The 27,651-nt window shown below is 45.3% G+C and overlaps 1 protein-coding gene across 1 annotated transcript in view; it reads left to right on the top strand.

The window, feature by feature from the left end:
* The window catches only part of CACTIN (cactin, spliceosome C complex subunit), a 710,497-nt gene that overhangs the window by 415,006 nt on the left and 267,840 nt on the right, over positions 1–27,651 (top strand). The window contains exon 7 of the mRNA XM_044053865.1: positions 8,530–8,722. Coding sequence (XP_043909800.1) covers positions 8,530–8,722 — 193 coding nt within the window. The remainder of the gene's footprint in view (positions 1–8,529; positions 8,723–27,651) is intronic.

The raw sequence follows: 27,651 nt of genomic DNA, 5'->3' as shown, positions 1-27,651 counted from the left end.
TCTATTTCCAATTCTTCCATGAGGCTCGTTTCGCACATAGCTGAAGGAATCTTAGGAGCAGTAGGTTGAGGCATTTCTATTTGGAGGCATACTTGGATGCGGTTATGTGATGTTGCAAAGCCCTTCAAGTCTTCATTTGTCAGTGCTCCTTTTGACGGCACGTCTTTGGCCCCAGAATAATAGACACATTATCCAGGTGTGAGAAGGACAGAAAGACATTCTCTGCTGTGGGCGTACGTTTTTCATCCCCTGAAAGATCCTTTTCTAGGAAACTAGGTGGTCAAAAGATGTGGTTCAAGAAATCCCAGGGACCTTTCCAGGGGGTTCCGGCGTGTAGATCGCGAGACAATTGCCCGTGAGCTACAACGCCAAAACAAGAAGGCCGCGGCACAGCTAGACCGTAAAGCGGTGCAGCCGAAAGTGAAATACGCCGTTGGAACCCACGTCGGTGGGAAAACAAAGAAACGGCGATAACCCCTAAAGCAGCTACCCGGGCTGCAAACCAACACTGTAAACAGGCGCGAAATGCCAACAACACGCAAGACAAATAAACGCAAGTAACGCTGTAAAACCACAACCACCCCACATGTACACACAAAGCACAGAAATAAATCCAATAAGTAAAGTAAAGCAACTTACCTGTAGATCAGCAGAAGTCCTCACAAACCCACACACTAAACACTCCCAGTAAGCAAGTAATATAATCCATAGCAGCTGCAGCAGAGTTTTTGTACATGCGCATTTTCAAATAGCATGTCCCTGACAATACAGTCTATGATTATAACGTAGCACTAACAGCCCTGAGCTATGCAGAATATATGTAACTGAAATTCCACACATATGTGGATATCCAGCAATGTAGTGCAACAGACACATGAGCTTCAGACTTCATACCCCTCAGAAAGCACATTCTACTGTAACACCTGTTGGTGTAAGAGCATGCAAGCATGTCACAGCATGATAGATATAATGTGCCAGTGAGTACCACTGTTGGGAATATTTCCATTCCATGCCCAACACATAGTGATGGAGAGGCATGACTGCAACAAACAGCAACTGTTTTGCTAGAGCCCCCCCTAGTGCAATGGCAGGTGGGAACATGGAACTCAGGCAAAAACAGACTACCAAGCCAACAGCAGGGAATACATATTGTAGTAGGGGAACACTGTCAGGCAGGAGTGTCAGCCCTACACCTAGTCCACAGCAGCATGTGTGTATTGCAGGGGCTGGCAAACCCATCCATTGTTTGCTGGAGCTGGGGTACAGAAGTATGCAGGCCCACGTAGGCAGACAAGGGTGCAACACTGTGTAACTTCCCTATGTAACCTCTGTCACTGAAACTGAGACTAGGCCCCACACCCTGACTGGCCAGCAGGAACAGCTGGGAGTTTAAGGGGACCTGTTCAGTACACATAGAAAGTGAGTTGTAAGCAAGTCTTGTAGATGCTTATCACACTACAAGCACTTGTCAGCCCCATGGATGTGTAAACTGCACATAGTGAAACCGTAGCAGAATGGATAGCCAGAGCAAGGTGGAGTACAGACAGCTGCACAGGGAACTGTGGCAGGCAGCACTACAACACAGGGTACAACACAGGGTGGTATACAGCAAGTATTGTAACATCTGATAGTGACTTGTACCAGTGACGTCTCTACATCCTGTTCCCAGCTGCACTGGCCATGATGGATACTGAGAGGCCATCAACAAGTGGTGTTACCATGATGGATTCTATGTACCTGTATAGCCCTGGTCAGCTTGGCAACAGATACAGCAGAGTGCCCAGCCAACGAGGCAAACCAATGCTGGTAGTGGAGGGATACCTCTACCATTTGGAGCATGAAGTGCCACCTAAACAGTACTGGGCATGTATCGAGCGGAGAGTACAGGCCTGCAGAGGTCGTGCCATCACTGTTCATCAGGATGAAGGGGAGGAACTGCTGAAATCACTGCCATACCAGCATGGGCCAGATGCAACAATAGCCCAGGTTGCTACACTGCGAGCAGAACTGCGGCAGAGGGCAGTAACTGGCAATGACTTGCCAAGCTTGGTAATGCACAGTGTCCTAGGCTCAGCAGATGAAAATGTACTGCAAGAGATGCCTTGCTGTGCCACCCTTCATCGTAGCATAACCAGGGTACGGCAGAGGGCACGGGCATCCATGACCACACCTCCAGTAACACTCGTGGATATTGATGTAAGCCGGTATCCACTCCATAGTGGCAGTTTTATCCTCCGTAGAAGGTCTGATATGGATGGGACTGATTCCTTGGTTCTACTTACAACGTCACAGAATCTAACTGATCTGTGCAGATCTGATTTCATTCTTGGGGATGGCACCTTTCCTACACAGGCTGATATATATCGCCAGCTGTATACATTACATGGCTGTATTGGCACCCCCGCCTCAACAAGGATTGTCCCCCTGGTGTACTGTCTCATGACAAGGAAGTCAGAGTCTGCATACAACAGTATGTGGGAGATACTGAAGGGTATGGCTGCAGAACAGGAGTGCACCCTGGCTCCACAGTATATTATGACTGATTTTGCGAAGGCAGCGATCCGTGCCAGCCGTAAGGCATTCCCTAAGAGTATTCTGAAGGGGTGCCTTTCCCACTTCGCACAGATCATTTGGTGCCAGATCCAGCATCACCACCTTGCGGCCCTCTATGGTACGGACACTGCTTTCTCAATTGCTGTACGTAAGCTAATTGCGTTGGCATTCTTACCAGTGGAAGATGTTGTCCCTGCATTTCTGGATGTTGTGGCTACGTTACCTGTCTGTGCACAGCCTATTGGCGCATTTCTGGATCATCTTTATGTGCGAGGCCGACCACGCAAGTATGCATCCCGCTGCTGTGCACAGCAACGACTACCATCATCCTACCCTTTGAGGTTTTGGAATGTGTGCGATGTCTCTGACATAGATTTCCTGCGGACTAATAACAAGGTAGAGGCATGGCATCGTTGGCTGAAGGTGTTACTCGGATGCCCTACTGTGCAGCTATCCGACCTTCTGTCTGTCCTGCAACAGGAACAGAAACTGACAGATACCCGACGAGAGTCTCTTTTGAGGGGGATGCTTGTGATACCATGTAGGAAGGCTGTTGTTGTAAGGGGGCGTCGTCTAAAGCACATCTTGCAACATGTGTGACTACAGTGATGTGCAGGATTTTCTTCGTGCTGTTTCACATTTCCATAAGTTATGATTATATCAGCATTTAGTATGCACCAAGCACTGCAAACATCACTTTACATATTGTGTTAGTAAAGGCTTTGCCCACAGCACACAGGTTTCACACTACCACTTTGATGCCCACTTTGCATTCTATGCCAGGCACATGTTCCACTGACAGTTGCACATGGTGGTTTCTAGGGGGGGTGTAGAGTGGATCACATAGGGGGTTTGTGTCTCCCACCTGTGGTTAGGGTGCAGGGGGTTCCTCTATTCCCACAGGGAATTGTCTGCAGGCATTTGTCACTGCAGCTAAACTGCCATGTGTCCATATCCAGCTGTCTCACAGTGGGGTGTCGCACCACCTAGGTGCCTGAACCCCTTTCCAGGACACCCATGGTGGAAGTTGACCCAGTTTGACAGGGGGTAACTCTAATGGTAGACACTGCCCCCCATGGCAGAGGTGACCTGCAAAACCAGGAGTCTAGAGATACTTTCTTTGACAGACTCTTCCAGCATTCCTGAAAGGAAGCCTGATTGCCCTTTGCCCTACTGTGGTGCAGTTGAGGGTGACTGTCCTTGCATCAGAGAGCCTGGCTAGAAATAACAGATACTTGGATGCAGAGGATTATTTCCAGAGGTTATATAATACCCTTTCCCCTTTCTCCTCCTATTTCAAGAAAAATACCTGATGTTCCATCCATTCAGAGGGAACAACCAACAATTCACATCCAGAAGCTGATAGAAAAAAAAGAGTCATCCAAGAGGTCCCATTGGACCAGATAGAATCCGGAACTTACTCAAGATTCTTTTTAGTGCCAAAGAAAACTGGGGACTGGAGACCAGTTTTGGATCTCAGCAACTTAAACAAGTCAATTTAGCATACCAAGTTTTGGATGGTCACGGTTCAATCCATTCTCCCCTTTCTGGGCAAAGACAGCTGGATGTACTCAATAGACCTTCAGGATGCATACTATCATATAAAGAAAAACAGACTGTCCAGAAGGTACTTACACTTCTGGTTGGGAACCAGTCATTACCAATTTAGAGCTCTGCCCTTTGGTCTCACCACAGCCCCCAGGGGGTGTTCACCAGATGTGTGGCAATAGTAGCAGCTCACCTGAGACTGCAAGGATTCTGGGTTTTTCCATATCTAGGTGACTGGTTCATTACTGCCCCAACCAAGCAGCAGTTGATAAGGGCAAGAGATCAGGTTCTCCAAATGTGTTCTCATCTGGGGATAACTATAAACTGCGACAAGTTTTAACTGGAACCATCTCAGAATTTGGAATTCATAGGAACACACTGTTCAATACAAAGACAGTGATAGCTTCACGGCTTCTCTCAAGGGTTCAGACTATCACATCACAAGTCAGAGAAATATTCTGCAGTACCAGAATTTCAGTCCACTTATTCCTTCAAGCTCTAGGGTCAATGTTAGCGGCGGTAGCAGTAGTACCTTTAGCCAGATTTTACATGAGGATTCTCCAATGGAAGCTCACATCATAATGGTCGATACTTTACCAACCCATGTCAACTCTGATACAAATCACTCTTAAATGCAAAAGAGATCTCAGGTGGTGGATTCAGTCGGATCAGGTTTTACAAGGCTGTCCTTTCATTCCCCCTCAACTCAAAGCCATAGTGGCCACGGACGCTTTCCAGTTGCATTGGGGTTGGCATTTTCTGGGGGAAAACAGGCCAAGAGACTTCATATCAATATCCTAGAGATGAGGGTAGTGCTTTCAGCGTTGCAGGCCTTCCAGGATGCTCTTTCTCTTTGGGGACAATCGCAGTTCAAACAGACAATATGTCAGTAGCTTGGTACATCAAAGAGCAAGGAGGGACCAGATCCATACCCCTTGTGTCAAGAAGCACTGAGTGTATGGCAGTGAGAAATCTCCTCCAACTGCTTTCTCATAGTAACACACATTCTGGGAAAGTCAAGTTTGATAACACACAAACTGAGTAGGTGTATTCGTCTACCTCAAGTGGTTTCTCAACAAGAATGTGACAGAAGTGCTTTTCGTCAGTGGTGGCAAGCCTTGCTGTGATCTCTCTGCTTCTCCCCTAAACAACTAATTCAGCAGCTACTTTGTCCTAATCCCCCCACAGGGGGAATCACCGAAGGATGCTTTACTTCATGATTGGCCCCCTGGTCTACTGTACTCCTACCAACTAATCGCACTAATTTCAAAATTCCTACAGAGAGCTGCCATGTAGAAGAGCAAAGTCATCCTCATTGTAAGTTACTGGCCTTGACAGATTTAGTTTCCCTTCCTTTGGGCTCATTTACTTCACCAACCTTGGATTCTGGATCCAGTTCCAGACCTCCTGTCTTACCCGACAGGCATGATCCATCCAGACATATCGAACCTCAAGCTGACGGCCTGGCTTCTGTGGATTCATTAATAGCCAGACAACCTTTGCTGTCTTCCCCACTCCGACATATACTTTTATCTTCCCATAAACCTTCTACACATAAGCTTTATTCTAGTAAATGAAAAAGATTTGTTTACTGGGCACAGCAAAACAATGCTGATCCCTTTTCAGCTCAAATGCAGAACATCCTTGAATTTTGGCCCTACTTTTTAAAGAAAAAGCTAGTTCCTCAACAGTTAATGTTCAAGTTAGCAGCAATATCGAATTTTCACATTGGATTTGACGTTTTTTCTGTTGCTTCTCATAAGCTCTGCAAAGCCTTTTTGCGAGGCACTCTTCTTTAAAGACCCTACTCCCCATGGGACCTAAATCTGGTACTGCAGGTGCTTATTCGTTCCCCTTTCGAACCAGCAGCTGTGTGTGACCTTAAATATTTTTCTTGGAAGACATCAGAAAAACTCACCAACTGTTTCTTTCATTTACAGAAGGAAAATTGGGAAAGCTAGTTGCTAAAGTAACTTTAGCCAGATAGCTAACTGGCTGTATTTCATTTGTTTGTTGCAAATTGGGTGTTAATTTACCAAACCATTATGTGGCTATTCAGCTAGATCCATTGCAACTTCCTCAGTTTTCCTATTTAGAGCATCCATGGATGACATGTGCTGCAGCAACTTGGACTACTCCCCATACCTTTGTTACTCATCACAAATTGGATCAGGTCTCCAGAGGTAGATCATCATTTGGTTCAGTGTTGCTCAGGAATATCCATCCACGAGTCCACCCGGGATCTTAGGTAGCTGGGTACTCTGTCCCATTAGTTGAGGATATAATGAAAATTGACATAATCAGATAAAAAAGTTATGTACTCACTGTAATGTTCATCTGTGTTGTCCATTTTCATTCTTCCTCAACCCACCAACCCCCATCCTTTGAAGAATCGTGGAAGAGTAAGTGCTTAGAGGTTATCACTGTAGTTTATATTGAGCGACACATATACTTGTCTCCTTTTTTAACTGTAAATATTTATTTCTAATAAAAATCAGCACACAAGATCTGAGGTACTTGGGGCTGGTGTATTATGGATAAGGGAGAAACTCGAGAATTTTCGGTTGCCACGATCCTTAGCAACAGTGAGTCAGATCTGAGGGATTGGATCTGAGCCCATTAGTTGAGGAAGAATCAAAATTAACAACACAGATGGAATGTTGTGGTGAGTACAAAACTTTTTATCCCACATACTTTAATAAAACATCTATTGCAGTTGACAGAAGTCTGTGACATATATCCCCATTTTTTGTGCCCTGCATTACCATTTCCTAGTCTGAAGTCCCAGTCAGCCCACAAACATTGACTGCACATTATATAAATGTTGTGCATCTCTTCAGGTAGTATCTCCAAAAGATCATGTTTCACATTAATTTGCAGTTTCTTCTTCCTTTTCATCTCATAATTGTATAAGAGAAAAAAATCATTTTGCATCAACTATTCATTTGTTACATTTTTCTCAGTTATGAAGTAAAAAAGGTTCTGTACTTAGAACAAATTTCTTATGCAATCATATTTTCCAAGTTTCTCAGAGCTGTGCTGTGACAGTTTTTACTGTGTACCACTGGCACAGTTTAAGCTTTCAAAAATACGTATCTAGGGATACCTTTCCTGTTATCGAAAGTGACACCTCATATGGAAGTATCTCATTGTTGAAATTACAGGCATGTGTATTTTGTGTCACTGTGTCTTCTTGTCTTCCTCATGTCCTTTTCTGTTGTCTGATTTAATATGCTCCAACTCTTCCATGATTCCAGCCTTTTCCTGAACCACTGATGCATCACTTTCTGATATGTCATGCACCATCCTAGATTCTTCTTGTCAAATTGACTCTCTGTTACCTCAGTGGAGAGATTCATAAAGGTTAACATGAGGTGTAAACCTTGAGGTAACTTTTCTGAATTCAAGAACAGTCCTACAACAGAAATGCTGTCTGTTCACTCAGAAGGGTTACTCAAAAGTGTACACATTGTGTATGAATCTGACCAATGTCTTTTAAAGTCTTTCTTATTATATCTGAGCCCAGGGTTTTACAGTTTCCAGTTTCAATTACTTCTGTATTTACATAGCTAAGTGACCTTCCACCCTCACGGTGAAGTGGTTCTCCTTTTTTCACCGGTGCTACCAGCTTGCTCCTCATTCATCTTTATGGTAAGCAGAAATTGCCACCTCTTAATCTGAAAAACTTTCCAAAGTGCCCTTCCTGGAAAGAGGATTAAGGGAATTTTCTGGATGCTGTGTCCAAACATCATGGAGTTTGTGTAAGTACTACTACTATAAGTTGCCCTTGAAAACCTGTTGTATGTGTAGTGTATCAAATCTTAGCAAATACAGCTAGTTGTAAATGAGAGTGCATATGCCTATTATCATTTTGCACAGACTGACAATAAATTATCACTACTATTAGTAAATATCCTTGTATAGTATTGTTAAGTGTGAAATGTGAAAATGGTCTTTATATACTGAGCCATGGCATAATTTTCTGTACAATTTATAAATCATGTTATAGTTGCAGAATTTGCACAACTACTTCAGCTGTCTTGCTACATGTCATTAATGGGAGAACTGTTAGTTGTTTTGTTTCCTTGATCTTTAAAAACAATTCTAGGCAGCCATTTACAGTCCTTTGAACAGATGGAGACAGGAGGCATGTGTAGCACTGTTTCTGTTCCTACCTTTTCACCTGGTGGTCCTTCAGTTCAGCAGTAAGGTGATATAACTGACTGATAGCCACTTGAGTTAAATGTACAAGATGCAGCAGACCTGAGCATGTGTTTGCCACTGTTGTCCATGTGTTTGCTTTTGAGTGTTTTGATTATGAATATTTTTATGCTTCTGGTGTCTCTTAACAGAAGAGTTTTTCTAAGTGTGTTGTTGTGTATCTGCAAACTTCTGAGGGACTTGTTTTCTTCTTTCATTAATTTTTAGGAGAAAGACGTGAAGGTGTCAACGCATCAGTCAGTTCAGATGTTCAGGCAGTGTTTAAAGGGAAGACCTACAGTCAGCTTCAGGTTCTTTATCAAGGAATCGAGGGCAAAATTCGAGCAGGGGGCCCCAACTTAGACATTGGCTACTGGGAAACCTTGCTGCAGCAGCTGAAAGCCTATATGGCCCGAGCAAGGTAGGACAGCAGCAACAATTATTTGCAAGACTAGGGTGCTACAAAAGAAAAGATCTGATGTCAGTTTTCATTTATTCCTCAACAAATGAGTTCATATCCGATACTCTGATCCGACTCTGTTACACTAGCTCGTGGCCTCCAACAAAATCTCAAGCTCTTTTCCTACCCATAATGCAGTATCCCTTATGTCCCTCAGATCTCATTTGTCGCTTTCACATCTAGACGTGGTTGACTTCAAACGTCAGACTACTTTTTAAAGATAAGTGAATTTTTCTTAAAAAACTAACGCTAATCTTTGGTAACTCTTTTTTTGTTATAAAGTTTACCCTGTTCCTTAAGTGTTTTGTCACTTTTATACACCTTTATAGTGTTTTATATGCTTGATAACGTAATCTTCGCTACCATTGTTGGTAGGCCTTTCCTACCCTATTTCTCTTTTCTCTAAAGGGTATTATATTTTAGTTGCTACTTAACTCTTCTTTTCTCTTTTTGAAAACAAAAATCTGTTACCTCATTTATACTAGCTTTTTCTTCCAGTTATTGTTGTTGGTTATAAGAGTTTGCTGTACACTATGTCTGAGAAAGGGTTTAAAAAATGAGAGAGATGTCGGCATAAGATGCCTTTTTCAGATGCCCACACTCTGTGTGTTTTGTTTAGGGTCTGAGCATCTTGACCAAGATTGTGACATTTGTCATGGATTCAATCCCAGAGCTTTGTCTGAAGGAAGGAATAAATTAATTTTAAAGTGTCTGTTACCATTTTCTTTTTCTGAAGCCATATGTGGAGTTTAGTCTCCTAATATGAAAACTAAGGACCCTTCAAAATCGTCCAGATCTTTGGATTCCTGTGCATCTTTGTTGTCGAAGCCGAGGGAAAAGAAGGAAAAATTGGATCCGAAGTCTCCTGGGATCCGACCATCTTCAGATCTCGCTGGATATGTTTCAAGCCCAGCAGCCCCTGATCCGACAACATGTAGGATCCAACATCCTCGGTTACCAAGACATTGCCAGTGACTGTTTATTAGCGGAGCATGGATCCGGTCCCTTCCAGAGATCCTCCCCTTTTATAGAATGGCACTCAAAGTCGCCTTCAGTGATATCCTCTTGTTCCTGCAGGTGTCTAACTGAGGCAGATGTGGAAAGAATGATGAGGACATTTTTCATGGAGCAAATTCAGAAAGGGTTTTCACAGATGTTCTTCGTGTTTCACTGTTGCAGTCATCACTTGTGGGTTATCCCTGCTGAGTAGCCCTCAGCCGGCCTGAATACCAGAGTAAAGAATTTCTCTCCTGCTTCTGCTGTCTGAGTGCATGGACTAATGTCAGGTCGTAGGGGCTATAAAGAGAGGCAGCCAATGTCATTATATCAGATGTCCTTCAAGAATGCAACTGCAGTCATAACATATGGGTTGTCCTGCCTCAGGCAGCCCTCGGTCGGCCGGATTCCAAAGTCTGGGTCCGACGTCGGCTGATGTCGCATTTCTCTCCGACGTCAGAGCGGCTGGAGTATATAAGCATCAGCCGACGCCATCTTCTCCAGTCTTTCTTGCCGCGCGGTGCCCGAAGCAGAAGCAGTTCGCAAGTGCCGGTTGGTCAGCTCCTGTATTCTTCGAATCCGAAGTCATCAAAAAAGCTAAGTACCCCATTGGGGACCTTTTCTTGCCTCAGCCGATGTCAGAAATTACTGAAAAAGTAAATAATTGTTTGTCTTGTGGTAAACAAATACCTCATAAGGATTTCCACTCTTACTGCCTTCCTTGCCTTGGCCCAGACCACGACGTCTCGGCCTGTGCCGCCAGTGCTCGCTTCAATAAGCGCACTCTCAGGTGCCGGGCGGAGTTCGCTGAAGACTTTTTCGGTGATAAATACGATTATACAATGCCGTCGGAACTACCGACATCGCAGACTCCTAAGAAACGCAAAGACCGGGACCGACATCCTCGGCCCTTGTCTTCCTCCGACACCACGCCAAAACCAACCACGAGTGCCCCGGTTCCCTCTGAGGCGGTTATTTCACCGCTCCGAACCGAAGACACCGCGTTACCGATACCTCCGATACTGGAGACCACACCAACGCCAGTTATTGTTTTTCCTCCAGATACTGAAACCGAGGAAATGCCCGAGACCATTGCTGTGGATAAGGTCACTCCTGCACGTGGAGCCGCTAGGCCTCCCATGTCCATGTCTATCAAGGCCTACACACGTGCTAAGGCAGCCAGCAAGACCAAGCACCTTACTGCTAAAGCCTTACCTCAGCCTACTCCTGAAACACAAATCATGACTATGGCCGCAGACTTAATTTCCATGATCAGAGGTTCCCAGGCCCATCCTGAGAGAGGATCCCAGCCTCCTCCTGATAAGAGGCCCAGGGTTGAACCCTCTGACCCTCTCCCTTCAGATGAAGATTCTAAGGACTCTGTTCACTCCGATAGCCAGGAAGAGCCCTTCCAGACCTATGAGGACTCAGATGCAGAGGACTCCATCCCCTCGGCCTCCCCTCCTGAGGATATTTCTTTTGGGGAAGTTCTGCATTCCATGAGGGAACATTTTAAGTGGCAAGGCCAGGAATATTCTGATTCCAGAAAGCGCCTTCGAGCCTTCCTTAAAAAGCCCCAACACAGGCCCTTAGCTATACCTCCTGTGCTTGATGTTTTGGATGATCTATACTCTGACTCCAGTGTTACCCCTGATACTCTTCCTCCTGCTCCTGCCAAGCCTGACAGATACTATAGGGTCGCAGAAACACATTCTCATTTCTTTAGGGCCCATGCTGTTGATTTAGAAACAATTTCACAGGGACCGAAAGGGGTTTCAGCTACCACCTCCAAAAATCCTTTGCCTTCCAACAGGGAAGCTAGGTCATTAGAGAGATGGGGGGAAGAAGGTTTACACCTCCACTACTTTATCTTTGAGAGCTCTCAATTGTCTCTTTCATATGTTTCAATATCAGGATTACAGAAAACATTGGCCTCTCCTGAACCTTTAGATAGGAAGCCTTTGCAGGAGGCTGTACATAATTCTCAGCAAGTTAGCAATCACTTTCTTCAATGTGGATATGATGCATTGGAAGCTTCATGTAGGGCAGCTATGACAGGGGCGGTCATTCGTAGACATGCATGGTTAAAAGAACAACCTCTACCAGATCATGTTAAGGCAAAACTTCTTGATGCACCCTTGGAAAAGAACAAGCTTTTTGGTGCTAATGCTAAAGATGTGTTAAAGTCCATTGAGGAAAAAGCCAAGTCAGTTCAGACAGTCAAAGATTTCCTCCAGGTTCAGCCACCCAGATTCAGCAGGAATTGGCCTTCTGAAAACTGGTCCTTTCCTAATCCTGAAAGATTTCAAAGGGGCAAAAACAGGCGTGGCCGAGGAAGAGGACAATACAGAGGTTCCTACAGGGGACGACAATGGCAACCAGCAAACCAAAGAAGTGACACAGGGGTTTCTCCTGCCCCACAGGGACAATCACAATGACTTTCCTCTACTTCCGCTGACCAAGGAGCAAACAGAAGCTCCTTTGGGCGGAAAATTATCTCTGTTCTCAGACAACTGGCACAGATTGACAAAGGACAAATGGATTTTGGACATTATAGACCAAGGTTACAGGTTCCACTTTCATACCTTGCCAAGAAAACAAGGCATGCCAAACCTACCACAAAACCAGAGGGCAGAGGCTATCAAGCAAATTTCTCTGCTTGCTCAGATCAAAGCAATAGAAAAAGTTCCACAACAAGAACAAGGCCAGGGGTTTTATTCAAGACTGTTCCTTGTTCCAAGAAAAGAAATTCAATGGAGACCAATACTGGATTTGTCCGCATTAAACACTTTTCTCATAGTACCAAAGTTCAAAATGCTGACTCTACAGCAACTCCTTCCCATGCTGGGCAAGGGGTCTTGGCTGATTACTCTGGACCTCAAGGAGGCATACCTGCATGTCCCTATCAGACACAGCTGCAGAAGATACCTCAGATTTCTTGCAGGGCCAGAGCATTATCAATTCTCAGCATTGACATTTGGCTTATCTACTGCGCCCAGAGTATTCACGAAATGCCTGGCTTCAGTAATTGCTCATTGCAGGCTCCAGGGGATCCAAATTTACCCGTACCTGGACGACTGCCTCATACAAGCGGACGACAAACTGATTTTGACAAAAAACTTGAATTATGTCATACAATTGCTACAGGCTCTGGGATACACAGTCAACTTCCAAAAGTCAAGACTTCAGCCATCCCAGCAAATAACCTTCTTAGGAGCCAAACTAGACACAGCCTCTCAAATGGCTTACCTGACAGAAGACAAGCAAAAGAAGTTAACTCATTATTTCAAAGGTTTGGCAAAGCTCACCCAGATGACTGCAAGGGGATTCCTACAGGCCCTGGGTTACATGGCATCCTGCATTCTACTGGTTCCATTAGCAAGACTACACATGAGAAAGCTTCAATGGTACCTAAAAAGCTTATGGTCTCAACACAGCAACAACCTAGAGGCAACCATACCGCTCATTCCATGCCTACAAAAGGAATTTCTATGGTGGGCCTCGGTAAGCCAGGCAAACACAGGTATGTCGTTCAAAAAACCTCAGATAACACAGACCATGACCACAGACGCCTCAGACCTAGGATGGGGGGTGCACATGGAGGGTAGATGTATTCAAGGACAATGGTCTCCAAAGGAAACACATCTGCATATCAACCAAAAAGAAATGCTGGCAGTAATGCATGCCATCGAGGCCTTTCGACAACAACTTCAGCAAGGCCAACTGCTAATACGGACAGACAACACCACTGTGATGTGGTACATAAACAAGCAGGGGGGCACCCATTCTTACCCCCTTTGCAGACTGACAATGAATCTTTGGGAAAAATCACTGAGCCTAAACATACAGTTGCAATCCCAGTTTGTTCCAGGCAAAGACAATGTGCTGGCGGACAGCCTAAGCAGGAATTTCCTAGACCCCCACGAGTGGATGTTACATCCAGAAATCTTCATACGACTCACCTCGACATGGGGCAGGCCAGAAGTAGACCTATTTGCCTCCCACCTCAATCATCATCTACAGAAGTTCTGTTCAAGGACATATCATCCACAAGCATGGAAAATAGATGCTCTCTCATTCAACTGGAACTTCCTAAAAATCTGTGCATTCCCACCTCTGCCACTGATGACCACAGTATTACTAAGGATCAAAGCAGAGAAGCCCAAGGGGATCCTAATAGCTCCAGAATGGCCAAGACAACACTGGTACCCACTACTACGGAGCATATGTCACAACAAAAAGTGGGCCCTTCCCCAATGGCCCCAACTTTTGACTCAACACAACTTCAAGACAGTACATCCCAACATTCAGACGCTGCAGCTAACAGCTTGGGAGATCCCATGAATAACCTCAATCTAATTCTCTCTCCAAGGAAGTTCAGCGGATACTAACAGAAGCCCGAAGACCATCCACCAGAAAGGTTTACTCAGCAAAATGGAAGAGATTCAGCATTTGGAATACCAGCAAGGGTCATGATGCATCATTACTGAACATCCCACTCATTCTGGAATATTTGGCAGATATGCTACAGAATGAACTCTCATATTCTTCCATAAAAGTACATGCTTCAGCTATTTCAGCTAGATACAACACTGATCCACCTGTGTTCTCACATCCTTTGTTAAGGCAATTCCTTAGGGGAATCAAGAATATAAAGCCATCAAGAAAGGCTCCAGTACCAGCTTGGGACCTCAACTTTGTCCTAGAAAAACTGACTCTACCCCCCTTTGAGCCAGCAGCTTCTGCGGACTTACAATTTCTCTCATGGAAGACAGCTTTCCTGTTGGCAATTACCTCAGAAAGAAGGGTTTCGGAATTACAGGCCCTAATGGCAATACCACCGTTCATAACCTTTCACAGAGACAGGGTCTCCTTACGAACCAACCCTACCTTTCTGCCAAAAGTGGTATCTAGGGTTTCTTTAAATCAAGCAATTCACCTGCCTACTTTCTTTCCCAATCCTGAGAACAAAGGGGAAAGACTGTTGCATACCTTGGACATTCACAGACAGCTTCGCTACTACCTGGACAGAACCAAGACCAGTAGGAAGTCTGATCAGCTTTTTGTAGCTTACGCCCTGGAGTACAAGGAAAAGCAATTTCCAAACAGACTATTTCAAAATGGATTGGGCATTGCATCAGATTCTGTTATTCCTTCCATGGAAAGAGTGTACCAGCCAATGTCAGACCACACTCCACCAGAGTTACAGCCACCTCTACAGCATTCTTAAGAGGGGTGCCTACAAAAGACATTCTAGAAGCTGCTACATGGAGCTGCGTGCATACATTCTCCAAACACTACAACCTCCCTTTATATTCCAGATCCAGAGCAGGCTTTGCTTCGGCAGTCCTGCAGGGATTGATAGCTACACCATCCTTTTCTTAGAGCATACCACCTCCCCCAGCTAAGCTATGGTATTCAACCCATATGTTATGACTGCAGTTGCATTCTTGAAGGACATAGTACAGTTTTGTACCTACCATAAATGTAGATGTCCGATAGATATGCAACTGCAGTCGGTTTTCCTCCCTCCTTCCCTCTATGCCTTGGGTCCACTCCTATCCCTATTATCCTTAGCTGGGGATATCTGTTATGGTGTATCTGTTTATTGCTTATTTATTGTCTGGAAACCTATTTTTGTCTTCCAATTTGATTACAGCCTTCATTGGAGGGCACCTGGCATCTGGGGCAAGAAACACTGAAGAAGATGGCGTCGGCTGATGCTTATATACTCCAGCCGCTCTGACGTCAGAGAGAAATGCGACATCAGCCGACGTCGGACCCAGACTTTGGAATCCGGCCGACCGAGGGCTGCCTGAGGCAGGACAACCCATATGTTATGACTGCAGTGGCATATCTATCGGACATCTACATTTATGGTAGGTACAAAACTGTACTTTTTCTTGCCGTGGAGCCCAAAGCAGAAGCAGTTCTGCGAGTGTGTCGGTTGGCCATTGCCAGAGTGAGGGAGAAACCATCTAAAGCCAAGTACCCTGTTCGGGAAATTTTACTTGCTTGTATCCGATGTCAGAGAAAGTCAGTAACTGTCACAGTTGTGGAAAACAGGTCCACACCGAGACTTTCATTCCCACTGCATCACCTGCCTAGGCCCAGACCACAACATCCCTGGATGTCGGTTCTGCGCCCTTTTTAATGCTAGAACTATTAGACGTAGAGCTGAAAATGTAGCTAGACATTTCGGCAATTCTTTGTCTCATCGTGGTATGTCGGCTGGTCAGGTTGGGAATTGCCTAGAAAAGAGAGGAATAAAGAAAAGGAAAGGCCTCAGAAAGCTAGGCCCGCGGACGACTCCGGCCTTTTTTCAGTTGCTGAACTCAGTGAGGCACTTTCGCAGTCCCTGACGCCAGCCAAGGAACCAGTGCAGGCCACTACTGAGACCTGTTTGGAGTCCAGTATGCCACCGGGTCCATCCTCTCCTGCCAGAACATTGGCCTTCAGTCATGTGGTTGGGTCTGGAGCTGCTTCACGGCACCGGCTTCCGTAGAGACAGAACGGACAACTGTCGCCAGGCAGAGACTGATGACCACACCGCTAGTCAAGCTTACCTTGTGTAAGGCCTCTGAATCATGTAGGCTCAAGACCAAGACTACCCCTAAAAAGACCCCATCACGGGGACCCAGTCTCAGACTACCTTCCTCCCAGCCTGCTACGCAGTCACAGCAGCTGCTTAGAATGGCAGAGGATTTAATTACCTTAATTAGAGTTAGCCAACCCACACAAGTCACCTCAGCTAAAAGGAAGAGGGACACTTCACCTGAGGTTCTTTCTGACCAGGACTCAGAAGAATCAGGACTAGAAGACTCTGACAGTGAACAACAAACATTTGTAGCCTTTGAGGACTCTGATGCTGAAGATCCTATTCCTGCTGCCACCCCTCCCGAGGACCTCTCTTTTGGGGAAACTTTAAATTCCCTCAGAGAACATTTCCACTGGGCAGCTCAGGATTACCCTCAGTCAAAGAAAAGACTGAGAGAGTTCCTTGACCTGCCTCAGCATAAACCCACTGGCCATTTCCCTTGTCTTGGATGTGGTGGAAGATGTCTTTATGGAGTCTTCTCTCACCCCTGACTCTCTACCACCAGCCCCCAGGAAGCCAGACAGATACTACAAGGTGCAAGACACCCACAAGTATCTTTTCAAAAATCCAACAGCTGACCCAGAGGTCATTATTCAGGGTCCTTAGGGGGGGCTATGGATAGTTCCTCTAAAATCCCCATCCCAGAGGACAAAGAGAGCAGGGCCTTGATAGATTAGGCAAAAAAGCCTATACCTTGGCTACCCTAGCCATTAAGGCCCTAAATTGCCAATTTCATATGCTGAAATACCAGCAAAATGTTCTGGAATTACTTAAAAGAAAATTTCAACCCTACCAGAAAACAGCACTACCAGGGAACTAACCGATCTTATTATGTCCAGCTCCCAAGTAGCCAAACATTCCCTGTATTGTGGTTTTTATGCCCTTGAGGCTGTTAGCAGGGCCTGAGTTACTGGCTTAGTGATCAGAAGGCATGCCTGGTTAAGAGAACAGCCTTTGCCTGACCAGGTTAAGTCCAGCTTGTTAGATGCCCCCCTGGATAAGGACCAGCTGTTTGGCCCCAAAGATGAGGATATCAAGAAAATGGAAGACAAGGCCAAGTCAATCCAGACTGTGAAGGATTTCTTGCAGGTACAGTCTCCCAGGTTCAGCAGGAATTTCCCCACATAGCATTGGTCCTTTCCTACTTAGACAAAGCCCATCCAGAGAAAACCACGCAGGGACAGACCTACCAGACACCAGTCCCAAGCCCAACAGAGATCCAGACAATAGACCACTTCAACCCCTAGGCAGGGGAGTTCTAAGACCCCTCCCTTCTCTAAAGACTCTTAGTGACTCTGCTCCCCCTCTGCCCCACCTTCCCCCAGAGAGGGTAGGAGGAAGACTTTCACTCTTCCTCGAGAATTGGCAGGCTATTACCTCAGATCTATGGGTCCTACAAATTATTGCCAGCGGGTACAGATTCTCTTTCAAAGAAAGCCCCAGACATTCAGGCTTCCCAGACATACCAGCAAAGCAGAGGGCAGAAGCCATCTGTCATATACAAAAGCGTTATGCCCAAGATGCTGTGGAACCTGTACCAAAGGAACAGGCCCGAAAATGGTTTTATTCAAGTCTGTTCCTGGTTCCCAGAAAGGAGGGCACCTGGCACCCTATTTTAGACCTATCCACTCTGAATCTGTCCCTTCTGGTACTCAAATTCAAAATGCTGACTTTACACAAACTCTTACCGATGCAGATGCTAAAAGCATGGCTAGTGACCTTAGACCTGAAGGATGCCTACCTCCATATTCCCATAAGGAAGTCCTGTAGGAGTTTCTGCGCTTCACGGCAGGCTCACAACACTTTCAGTTTTCTGCTCTGCCCTTTGGCTTATCCACTGTTCCCAGAGTCTTTACCAAATGCTTGGCTCCTGTCATTGACTTTTGCAGACAGAGGGGCATTCAGATTTACCCCTACCTGGAAGACTGCCTCATTTAGGCAGACACCAAGGAGGGACTCTTGCAGGACCTCACCTTTGTTCTAGCCCTACTATCCTCGCTGGGCTTCACTGTCAACCAAGAGAAGTCCCAACTCCTGCCCACAAGAAGGTTAAACTTCTTGGGAGCTCTTCTGGACACAGCTACTCAAACAGCCTCTCTTCCTCAGGAGAAGCAGAGGTTCCTGCATTCCTACTTCACTCAGCTGGCCCACAGGACCCACCTCACTGTAAGGAAATCCCTGCAAGCTCTGGGGTACATGGCCTCTTGTATTCTGCTGGTACCCCTAGCCAGACTACACATGAGGAAAATGCAATGGTATCTCAAGAACCTTTGGTGCCAGCACTCACAGTCACTAGAGCACCAGCTGCCCCTGATTCCTTGCTAAAGAAGAAACTCTTGTGGTGGGCTGAGGCATGTACCCTCCTAAACAAGAGTCTGCCCTTTATCATTCCCCCTCAGGGCCAGACCATCACTACAGACGCATCAGACACAGCCTGGGGAGCACAAAAAGGGAGTATGTGCACTCAGGGCATTTGGGAACAGGAGGTTCAGGGGCTTCACATCAACCTAAAGGAGATGTTGGTAGTGCATCGGGCAATTCTAGCCTTTAAAGAACACCAAAGACCAGGAGTGCTCCTAATCAAGACAGTACAACAGTAACGTGGTACATCAACAAGCAAGAGTAACTCAGTCTTACCCCTTATGCTGCCTAGCTATGCAAATTTGGCAGTCAGCCTCAATCCTGGGACTGCATCTGATAGCTCAGTATATCCCATATATCCCAGGGAAGCAAAACGGCTTGGCTGATCAGCTAAGCAGAAGCCTTCTGGACCCCCACGAGTGGCAGCTGCACAGTGGGGACATTCCTCAACATCACACAGAACTGGGGGAGACCAGACATAGACCTTTTTGCAACCCCAGAAAACTGCCAACTAACCAAGTTCTGCTCGAGAGAGTTCCATCCAGAAGCATGGAGGGTGACGTCCTATCCTTCCACTGGGGAAACCTGTTTGTGTATGCATTCCCCCTTGCCTCTGATCCCCAGGGTGGTACTCAAGATCAGGGAGGAAGGGCCAAAGGCTATCCTCATTGCCCCAGACTGGCCCAGGCAGCACTGGTACCCCTTGCTCCTCAGCCTGGCCAAACAGCCCCCATGAACCTGCCCCTCTCAGAAACCCTTCTAACTCAGGGGAAAGGGACAGTACTGCACCTAAACCTTCCTAGCCTCAAGCTGTCCCCATGGCTGATCCCCTAAATGCTGATGAATACTACTTCCTTCAACAGGCATGTTTTAAACATTGTCAAGTAGGCTAGAAAACCCAGCATCAGAAAATCCTACTCAGCCAACTGGAAAAGATTTTCTATCTGGTGCCACAGCAAGGCTGTCAGCAGCTCCCATGCCATTCTACCTTTGGTTCTGGACTACCTGTAAGAGCTCCTGTTTCAGGGGCTGTCTTACTTTTCCATCAAGATACATGCATCGGCTATTTCTGTCTTTATCCAGTCAAATCCGCCTATCTTTTCGCACATTTGTTAAAAATGTTCCTTTTTTGTTTTGGAAAAATTGACTTTGGCTCCTTTCGAGCCTGCAGCTGCAGCTTCCTTGCAGCATTGCTCTTGGAAGACTGTTTTGTTGTTCGCTTTGACTTCAGCCAGACGGGTTTCTGAGATTCAAACCCTTATGGCGTCTCCACCTTTTTTGGTTGTCCATAAGAGCAGGGTGTCCTTGAGTACTTAACCCCTCATTTGTGCCAAAGGTTGTGAATGAGTTGTCATTTAATCAATCCATTCATTTGCCCACCCTTTTTCCTTCTCTACAATCTCCTAATGAGAAGGCACTGTACACCTTGGATGTGCATAGACAACTCAGATTTTATTTGGCTAAAGCCAAGGCTATCAGGAAATCTGCTCAGCTTTTTGTTTCTTTTTCATCTGAAGTCTTTGGGATTGCCTGTTTCCAAGCAAATTATTTCCTTTTGGATTTCTAAGGCTGTTTCCTTTTTTTCTGTTAAGGCTCATTCTACTAGGGCTGTGACGACTTCTTGTGCTTTTTTCAAGGATTTGGACACTAATTCCATTCTTGAAGTAGTTATTGGGACTTCTCTACATACCTTCACCAAACACTACAAGTTGGATGGAATCTCTAGAGCTAGTTTTGCTAGGGCCATTCTTCATAGCTTTCTAGAGCTCTGCTGCCTCTTCCTCTCCCAAGTTTCTTCATGAGCTTTGGTGCTCTCCCTCATGTTATGATTACTGTGACAGTAGAATAGAAAGACATAGTATAGTTGTGTAAAATCTTACAGTAATGATAGATGGCCTTCTCTTCACTGTTGCAGTATTCTATCCCTCACTCCTAACCCCCTGGGTATTGCCTTTTCTTATGGATGTATGATTCACCTCTTTGTTTCCTTGGACTGGTGTTCCTTTTGAGGCATTCATTACTGAGGATAGTACATGCGGGTGTTGCATTTATGCTGTATGTATGTGGGGACCATACATGCGATGTCCCACGTACTTGTAAGTAGTAAAAGGCTTTGGTATACTGGATGGATGTCTGATCACCCTTGACAGGGAATCCCACATGATGTTCATCGTGTTACCCTGCTGCAGTCATCACACTTTGGTTATCCTGTCGTCAGGCGGTCCCGCAGTCAGCCGGAATTACAAAGTCTTGGTCCGGCGTCGGTTGCTGTCGCCTCTTCCCTGACGTCAGTGCACCAGGGGTATATATAATGCAGCCGACGCCATTTTCTTCAGTCTTTCTTGCCGCGCAGTGCCCGAAGCAGAAGCAGTTCGCAAGTGCCGGTCGGCTGACTCCTGAGATTTTCGAATTCGAATTTCAGACAGAAGTCTTCTATAAAGTTAAGTACCCTGTTGGGGAAACTTTTCTTGCCTCAGACCGATGTCAGAAAAAGTTAACAATTGTATTTCTTGTGGGAAGCAAATGCCTCATAAGGATTTTCATTCTTATTGCATACCTTGCCTAGGCCCAGACCATGACGTAACTTCTTGTCGGATTTGTGCTAGGTTTAATAAGCGTACTATTAAAAGACGCTTTGATTTCGCATGACACTACTTCGGTAGGAAATGTAACTACACCATGCCGTCAGAGCAACTGACTACCGGCGTGCACAAAAAATGCAGGGATAAGGACAGGCAGCCCAGGCCTAAGCCATATTCCGAGGCCTAGGCTGATCCGGTCTCCGGTCCTCAGTGGGGCTCTGACGCAGCCCTTGACTACCGCAGATCTGGAACCCGAGACCGCTACAGAAATTTTGACGGAATGTACCAGGCCGACGCAGCCTTTTATTTCAGGCCCTTCCGACGACTTTGCTTCAAAAGACGGTGCTACTGAAACGCCATCGGTTTCTGAAGGCGTTTTCAGACCGACGACTCTCACCATTAAAACGTTTTCTAAGTCGAAGACTCCTCCTAAGTCTAAAAGGGCTGGACTTCAGTCTGCTGTTCAAGGCCCTATGCCTAAGAAACAAATGCTCAAAATGGCTGAAGATTTGATTTCTTTAATCAGGGGTTCACAGCCCCCTCCTGACAAAAGGCCTAGACAAGAGGAAGATTTTGCTTCCTCTGAGCAAATGTCCATTTCTTCAGACTCCTCTGAGGACCAAGACTATTCCTTCTCTCCTTATGAAGATTCTGGTGCTGAGGACTCCATTCCCTCAGCTTCTCCTCCTGAAGACTACTCCTTTAGAGAAACTTTACACACTATGAGGGAACATTTTCACTGGGAAGGTCAAGACTACTCTGATTCAAAGAAAAGGCTCAGAGAGTTTCTTTTACTCCCCCAACACAGACCACTTGCCATCCCACCAGTTTTGGACATTGTGGATGATGTCTATTTAGAATCCAGTTTCAACCCAGACTCTCTACCTCCTGCTCCGGCTAAGCCTGACAGATACTACAGAGTGCCTTATTCCCACAAATTTATTTACAAAAGCCCAGTAGCTGACCCAGAGACTATCTCACAGGGTCCCAAGGGGGCTAAGGCTTCTATGGCTAAAAACCCAGTACCTTCTGAGAGGGATTCCAGAGCACTAGACAGGTGGGGGAAAAAGGTTTACACCTCAGCCACAGTAGCTATGAGGGCACTGAATTGTCAATTCCATATGCTTAAGTATCAGCAATTTCTAATCTCTCAGCTAAAGCAAAGAATAACCACTTTCCCTCAACAATCTGAATTGAAAGAAGTACAGGATCTGTTGCACGCCACTGAGCAGGTGGGCAAACATACTTTACAATGTGGGTTTGATTCTTTGGAGGCCTCCTGCAGAGCAGCTGTCACTGGGTCTGTTATACGTAGGCATGCTTGGTTAAAGGAACAAACTCTGCCTGATCATGTTAAAGCAAAACTACTAGATGCTCCCTTACAGCAGGATGTTCTTTTTGGAGTTAAAGCAGAAGAAGTTTTAAAGAAAATGGAAGATAAGGCAAAATCTATGCAGACAGTCAAAGATTTCCTACAAGTACAACCTCCTCGCTTCAGCAGAAACTGGCAAACAAAAAATTGGTCCTTTCCAGCCGCTGACAGACCGCAGAGGGGTAAATACAGATGCCCAAGGGGCAGAGGACAACCACAAGCCCAGTATAAACCTCGCCAATGGGGCACTACAACACAGAAGGGAGGAGAAGACAGGTCTCAATCCACCAGAAGGCAAACTCAATGACTTGCACCTCATCTGGCCAAGCAATACTCTCTTGGCAGCCCCTTTGGGGGGAAAACTCGCACTTTTTGCAGACAACTGGCACATTGTCACAAAGGACAAATGGGTCCTAGACATAATTTTACGAGTATACAGATTCCACTTTCACACCTTGCCAATGAAAAGAGGAATGCCAAACCTGCCACAAAATCAATGGGCAGAGGCACAAAAGCAAATTACAGCTCTCATGGACATGAGAGCCATTCAACTGGTACCTACTCGAGAGCAAGGCCAAGGATTTTACTCAAGACTCTTTCTAGTGCCCAGAAAGGACAATGCCTGGAGACCAATTCTGGACCTTTCAATTCTAAACACCTTCTTACAAGTACCCAAATTAAAGATGCTAACACTACAGCAGCTACTTCCCATGTTGGGCAAGGAAGCATGGCTAGTAATGTTAGACCTCAAGGAGGCATACCTGCATGTCCCTATCAGACAAAGTTGCAGAAGATACCTCCGTTTCATTGCAGATTCAACCCATTACCAATTCTCTGCACTGCCCTTCGGCTTATCTACTGCGCCCAGAGTTTTCACAAAATGCTTGGCACCAGTAATTGCATACTGCAGACAACGAGGAATTCAAATATATCCATACCTGGACGACTGCCTCATCCAAGCAGAAAGCAAAGACATTCTCTTACATCATCTGGCCTTTGTAAAGCATCTACTAAACTGCCTGGGGTACACAGTAAATGAAAATAAGTCAAAACTAGTACCCTCACAGAAAATGACTTTACTGGGTGCCAGCTTGAATACAACGGCCCAGAAGGCTTATCTTACGCCAGACAAGCAACTACAACTAACTCAATATTTCAAGACAATGGCAACAAAGACCCAATTAACTGCAAGAAAAATTCTGCAGGCTTTGGGCTTCATGGCATCTTGCATACTAATAATACCATTTGCAAAGCTGCATATGAGGAAATTACAGTGGTACCTAAAAGGCGTATGGTCTAAACACAGCCAAAGCTTGGACACAATGATACCTCTCATTCCCTGCCTACTACAGGAATTTCTATGGTGGTCACAGGCATGTCACCTCAACAAGGGTTAGCCTTTCACCTTACCCCCAGCCAGGCAGACTATCACAACAGATGCTTCAGACTATGCCTGGGGGGCACACATGGCAGGACAATGCATTCAAGGCCTATGGACTGCAGATCAAAAAAATCTGTACATAAATCAAAAAGAGATGCTAGCTGTACAGAAAGCTCTGACAGCCTTCAAGGATCTGTTACATCCAGGACAACTTGCAATAAAGACGGACAACACCACAGTAATGTGGTACATAAACAAACAAGGGGGTACACATTCCTACCCTCTATGCAGGCAACCAATGATCTTATGGAACACAGCTCTGGCCTACCAAGTCCAGTTACAACCTCAATTCCTGCCAAGACAGAAGAACACATTGGCAGACGACCTCGGCAGAAACATCAAATATCCCCACGAGTGGAAACTAGATCCACAAATATTTGCAATGATAACTCAAAAATGGGGCCTTCCAAACATAGACCTGTTTGCCAGTCCTCAAAACTACCAACTGACAAAATTTTGTACAAGGACATTCCACCATCAAGCTTGGAAAGTGGACTTTCTCTCTTTCAGTTGGAAAAACCTGACAGCATACGCCTTCCCTCCATTACCTCTCCTCACAAAGGTTCTTTTGAAGGTCAAAAAGGGCAGACCACGACTGATTCTCATAGCCCCAGACTGGCCACGCCAGCACTGGTACCCGCTATTGAAAAATATGGCCCACAGCCCACCATGGATATTGCCTCAAATACCCCATTTGCTCACACAACAAAACAGATTCTTCACAGCCAGCTCAAAACTTTAAATTTGGCTGCATGGCAAATCAACTAAACATCCAACCAGCTCCTCTTTCACAAGCAGTTCTGGGTGTTATTCTGGAAGCCAGGAGGCCAAGCACCAGGAAGGCTTATTCGGACAAATGGAAAAGGTTTTGTACCTGGAACCAAGCTAAAGGCCAAGACACAATTCAGCCTTACATGCCTCACATTCTATAGTATTTAGCTGAGATGTTGCACAAAGGACTTTCCTTTTCCTCAATTAAAATACATGCTTCAGCTATTTCAGCTCACTACAACACGGATCCACCTTTATTTTCACATCCTCTTCTAAGGCAGTTCCTCAGAGGGGCAAAAAACATTAGACCACCCAGGAGAGCCCCTACACCAACATGGGACCTCAACTTTGTTCTGGAAAAACTAAAGCTACCTCCCTTTGAACCAGCTTTCTCTGCAGATCTTCAGTTCCTATCATGGAAGACTGCCCTGCTCCTTGCAATAACTTCAGCTAGGAGAGTCTCAGAGCTACAGGCACTAATGGCAGTGGAACCTTTCCTCATTTTTCATCAAGACAGAGTTTCTCTACGAACTAATCCTTCCTTTATGCCTAAGGTAGTTTCCAGTGTAGCTTTAAATCAAACCATCCACTTACCCACCTTCTTCCCCAATCCACAGAACAAAGGTGAGAGACTCCTGCATTCCTTGGACATTTACAGGCAGCTTTGTTACTACTTGGACAAAACTAAGGCTTTCAGAAAAACTGACCAGCTCTTTGTATCCTATGCTACAGCTTCTCAAGGGAAGGCTATATCTAAGCAAACCATTTCTAAATGGATAGGTCATTGTATACGTTTCTGCTATACCCATCATGGGAAACCAGTTCCTGCTACCATTAGATCCCACACTACCAGGGCAACAGCTACCTTTACAGCCTTTCTCAGGGAGGTTCCAACCAAGGAAATTTTAGAAGCTGCAACTTGGAGTTCAGTACACACCTTTACCAAACACTATCACTTACCTCTTTTCTCTAAGTCCAGGGCGGGCTTCGCCACTGCAGTTCTGCAGGGCCTTATTGCCTCCACTAACCCTCTATGATACCTCCCTCCTACCTTAGCTTTGGGATTCTACCCAAGTGTGATGACTGCAGCAGGGTGACACGATGAACGTAGTACAGTTTTGTACCTACCATAAATGTAGATGTTCGAGTGTTCACCCTGCTGCAGTCCAGGTTACTCTCCCTCCATCCCCTCTGATCTACTGGCAAAATCTCTTCTATGCCTTACTGATGTATTTGCTTATAGCTGAATGGATTTTGTGTTTGTGCAGTGTTCACTCCATTTGGTACTAATTCTGACCACCTTTTTGGGGGCACCTGACATCTGGGGCAAGAAAAACTGAAGAAAATGGCATCAGCTGCATTATATATACCCCTGGCGCACTGACGTCAGGGAAGAGGCGACAGCAACCGACACTGGACCAAGACTTTGGAATTCCGGCCGACTGCGGGACCGCCTGACGACAGGATAACCCAAGTGTGATGACTGCAGCAGGGTGAACACTCGAACATCTACATTTATGGTAGGTACAAAACTGTACTTTATGAGTACTGCAATAGTGAACAGAAGGACATCTGTCATTATGGCAAAATTTTACACAACTCTACTTTCATCATATTGATCACTGCTCCAGTAGCCGTAGCTATATAGGTTGTATCCTGCCAAGGATATAACAGCTGGCTATTATTTCCTTGGCAAGATATAACATATATAGCTAAGGCTACTGGAGCAGTGATCATTAGAACATCTTCTGTTATGGTAGGTACATTGTACACGACTGTACAATTGTGCTTTTCTGAAATGTGCAGCTTGCATTTCTATGACTGTAGTAATGAAAGGGGTGTGTGCAATGTCTACTCCTTCTCTTCCCCTTTTTACTGTTAGTACTACTGCAGTTTCTGATACTACTGCAGATTCTGTTATTTTATGCATCATGAGTTCAGAAAGGCAAATTATAATGTTTTCTTCAGAGAGAATTCTTGCATACTTCAGCTCTGCCTTTGACTCCGGCTGGTCTGGCGAATAACTGCCCCTAGTTCTTTTCTTAGCTTCACTGATGTAATTTGCTCTTCAAGAGTTTCTTATTGTTGGAGTTCTTGTATTGTTTTAAAAGACAGCAGCCCTTTATAGCATGCACTGACATCCATTGTTACTGATTAGCTTTGATGTTTTTTTTTTTGCTTGTGTGTGCATATGCCCACACCTGCACATAAACACGATTTTAACGGGAATGTGGTATTAGTAGCACCTTGAACACCTCTTGACAGAATAAAGTTGTTGGGTGGCTTATAGTAGATTTCTAAGCCATAAGTAAGGCTGAATAGATAACTAGAATCTTAATTTATGCCGTCAGTGCATCTCCAAACATTTTTGTATGGGGGTCCTATTTAGAATATTGACTTTCTGTAAAATTGAACTTCATTTGGTACAATGTATATGATCAACTTTATGAAATGTTGATCTGTTTGTATTTAGATTTTGGTACGTTGGGGAAAGGGGAATTTGCCGTTATACTTTTTATATTGATTACTGCTGCAGTAACCTTAGCTGTATAGGTTACATTCTGCCAAGGATATAAAAGCAGGCAAGTTTCCAAACCTTCAGGGCACCTTCCATGTGCCCAAACTGTTTAGCAGCTTGAGCTGAGCTGACTAAAAGACAAGGTTGGGTGTAAAGCCCTTCAGGGCTTTCCTGCTGCTGAAGAGTATCTGAGGCTTTTTGAGAATCAGTGTTTGGATTGTGCTTTCCTTTGCTGAGCAGATAAGTTCCCT

The sequence above is a fragment of the Protopterus annectens genome, chromosome 13.part0, assembly GCF_019279795.1.
Source record: "Protopterus annectens isolate FY-2018-M chromosome 13.part0, PAN1.0, whole genome shotgun sequence".
NCBI lineage: Eukaryota > Metazoa > Chordata > Ceratodontiformes > Protopteridae > Protopterus > Protopterus annectens.
This window is presented reverse-complemented; position numbering and strand designations above follow the sequence as displayed.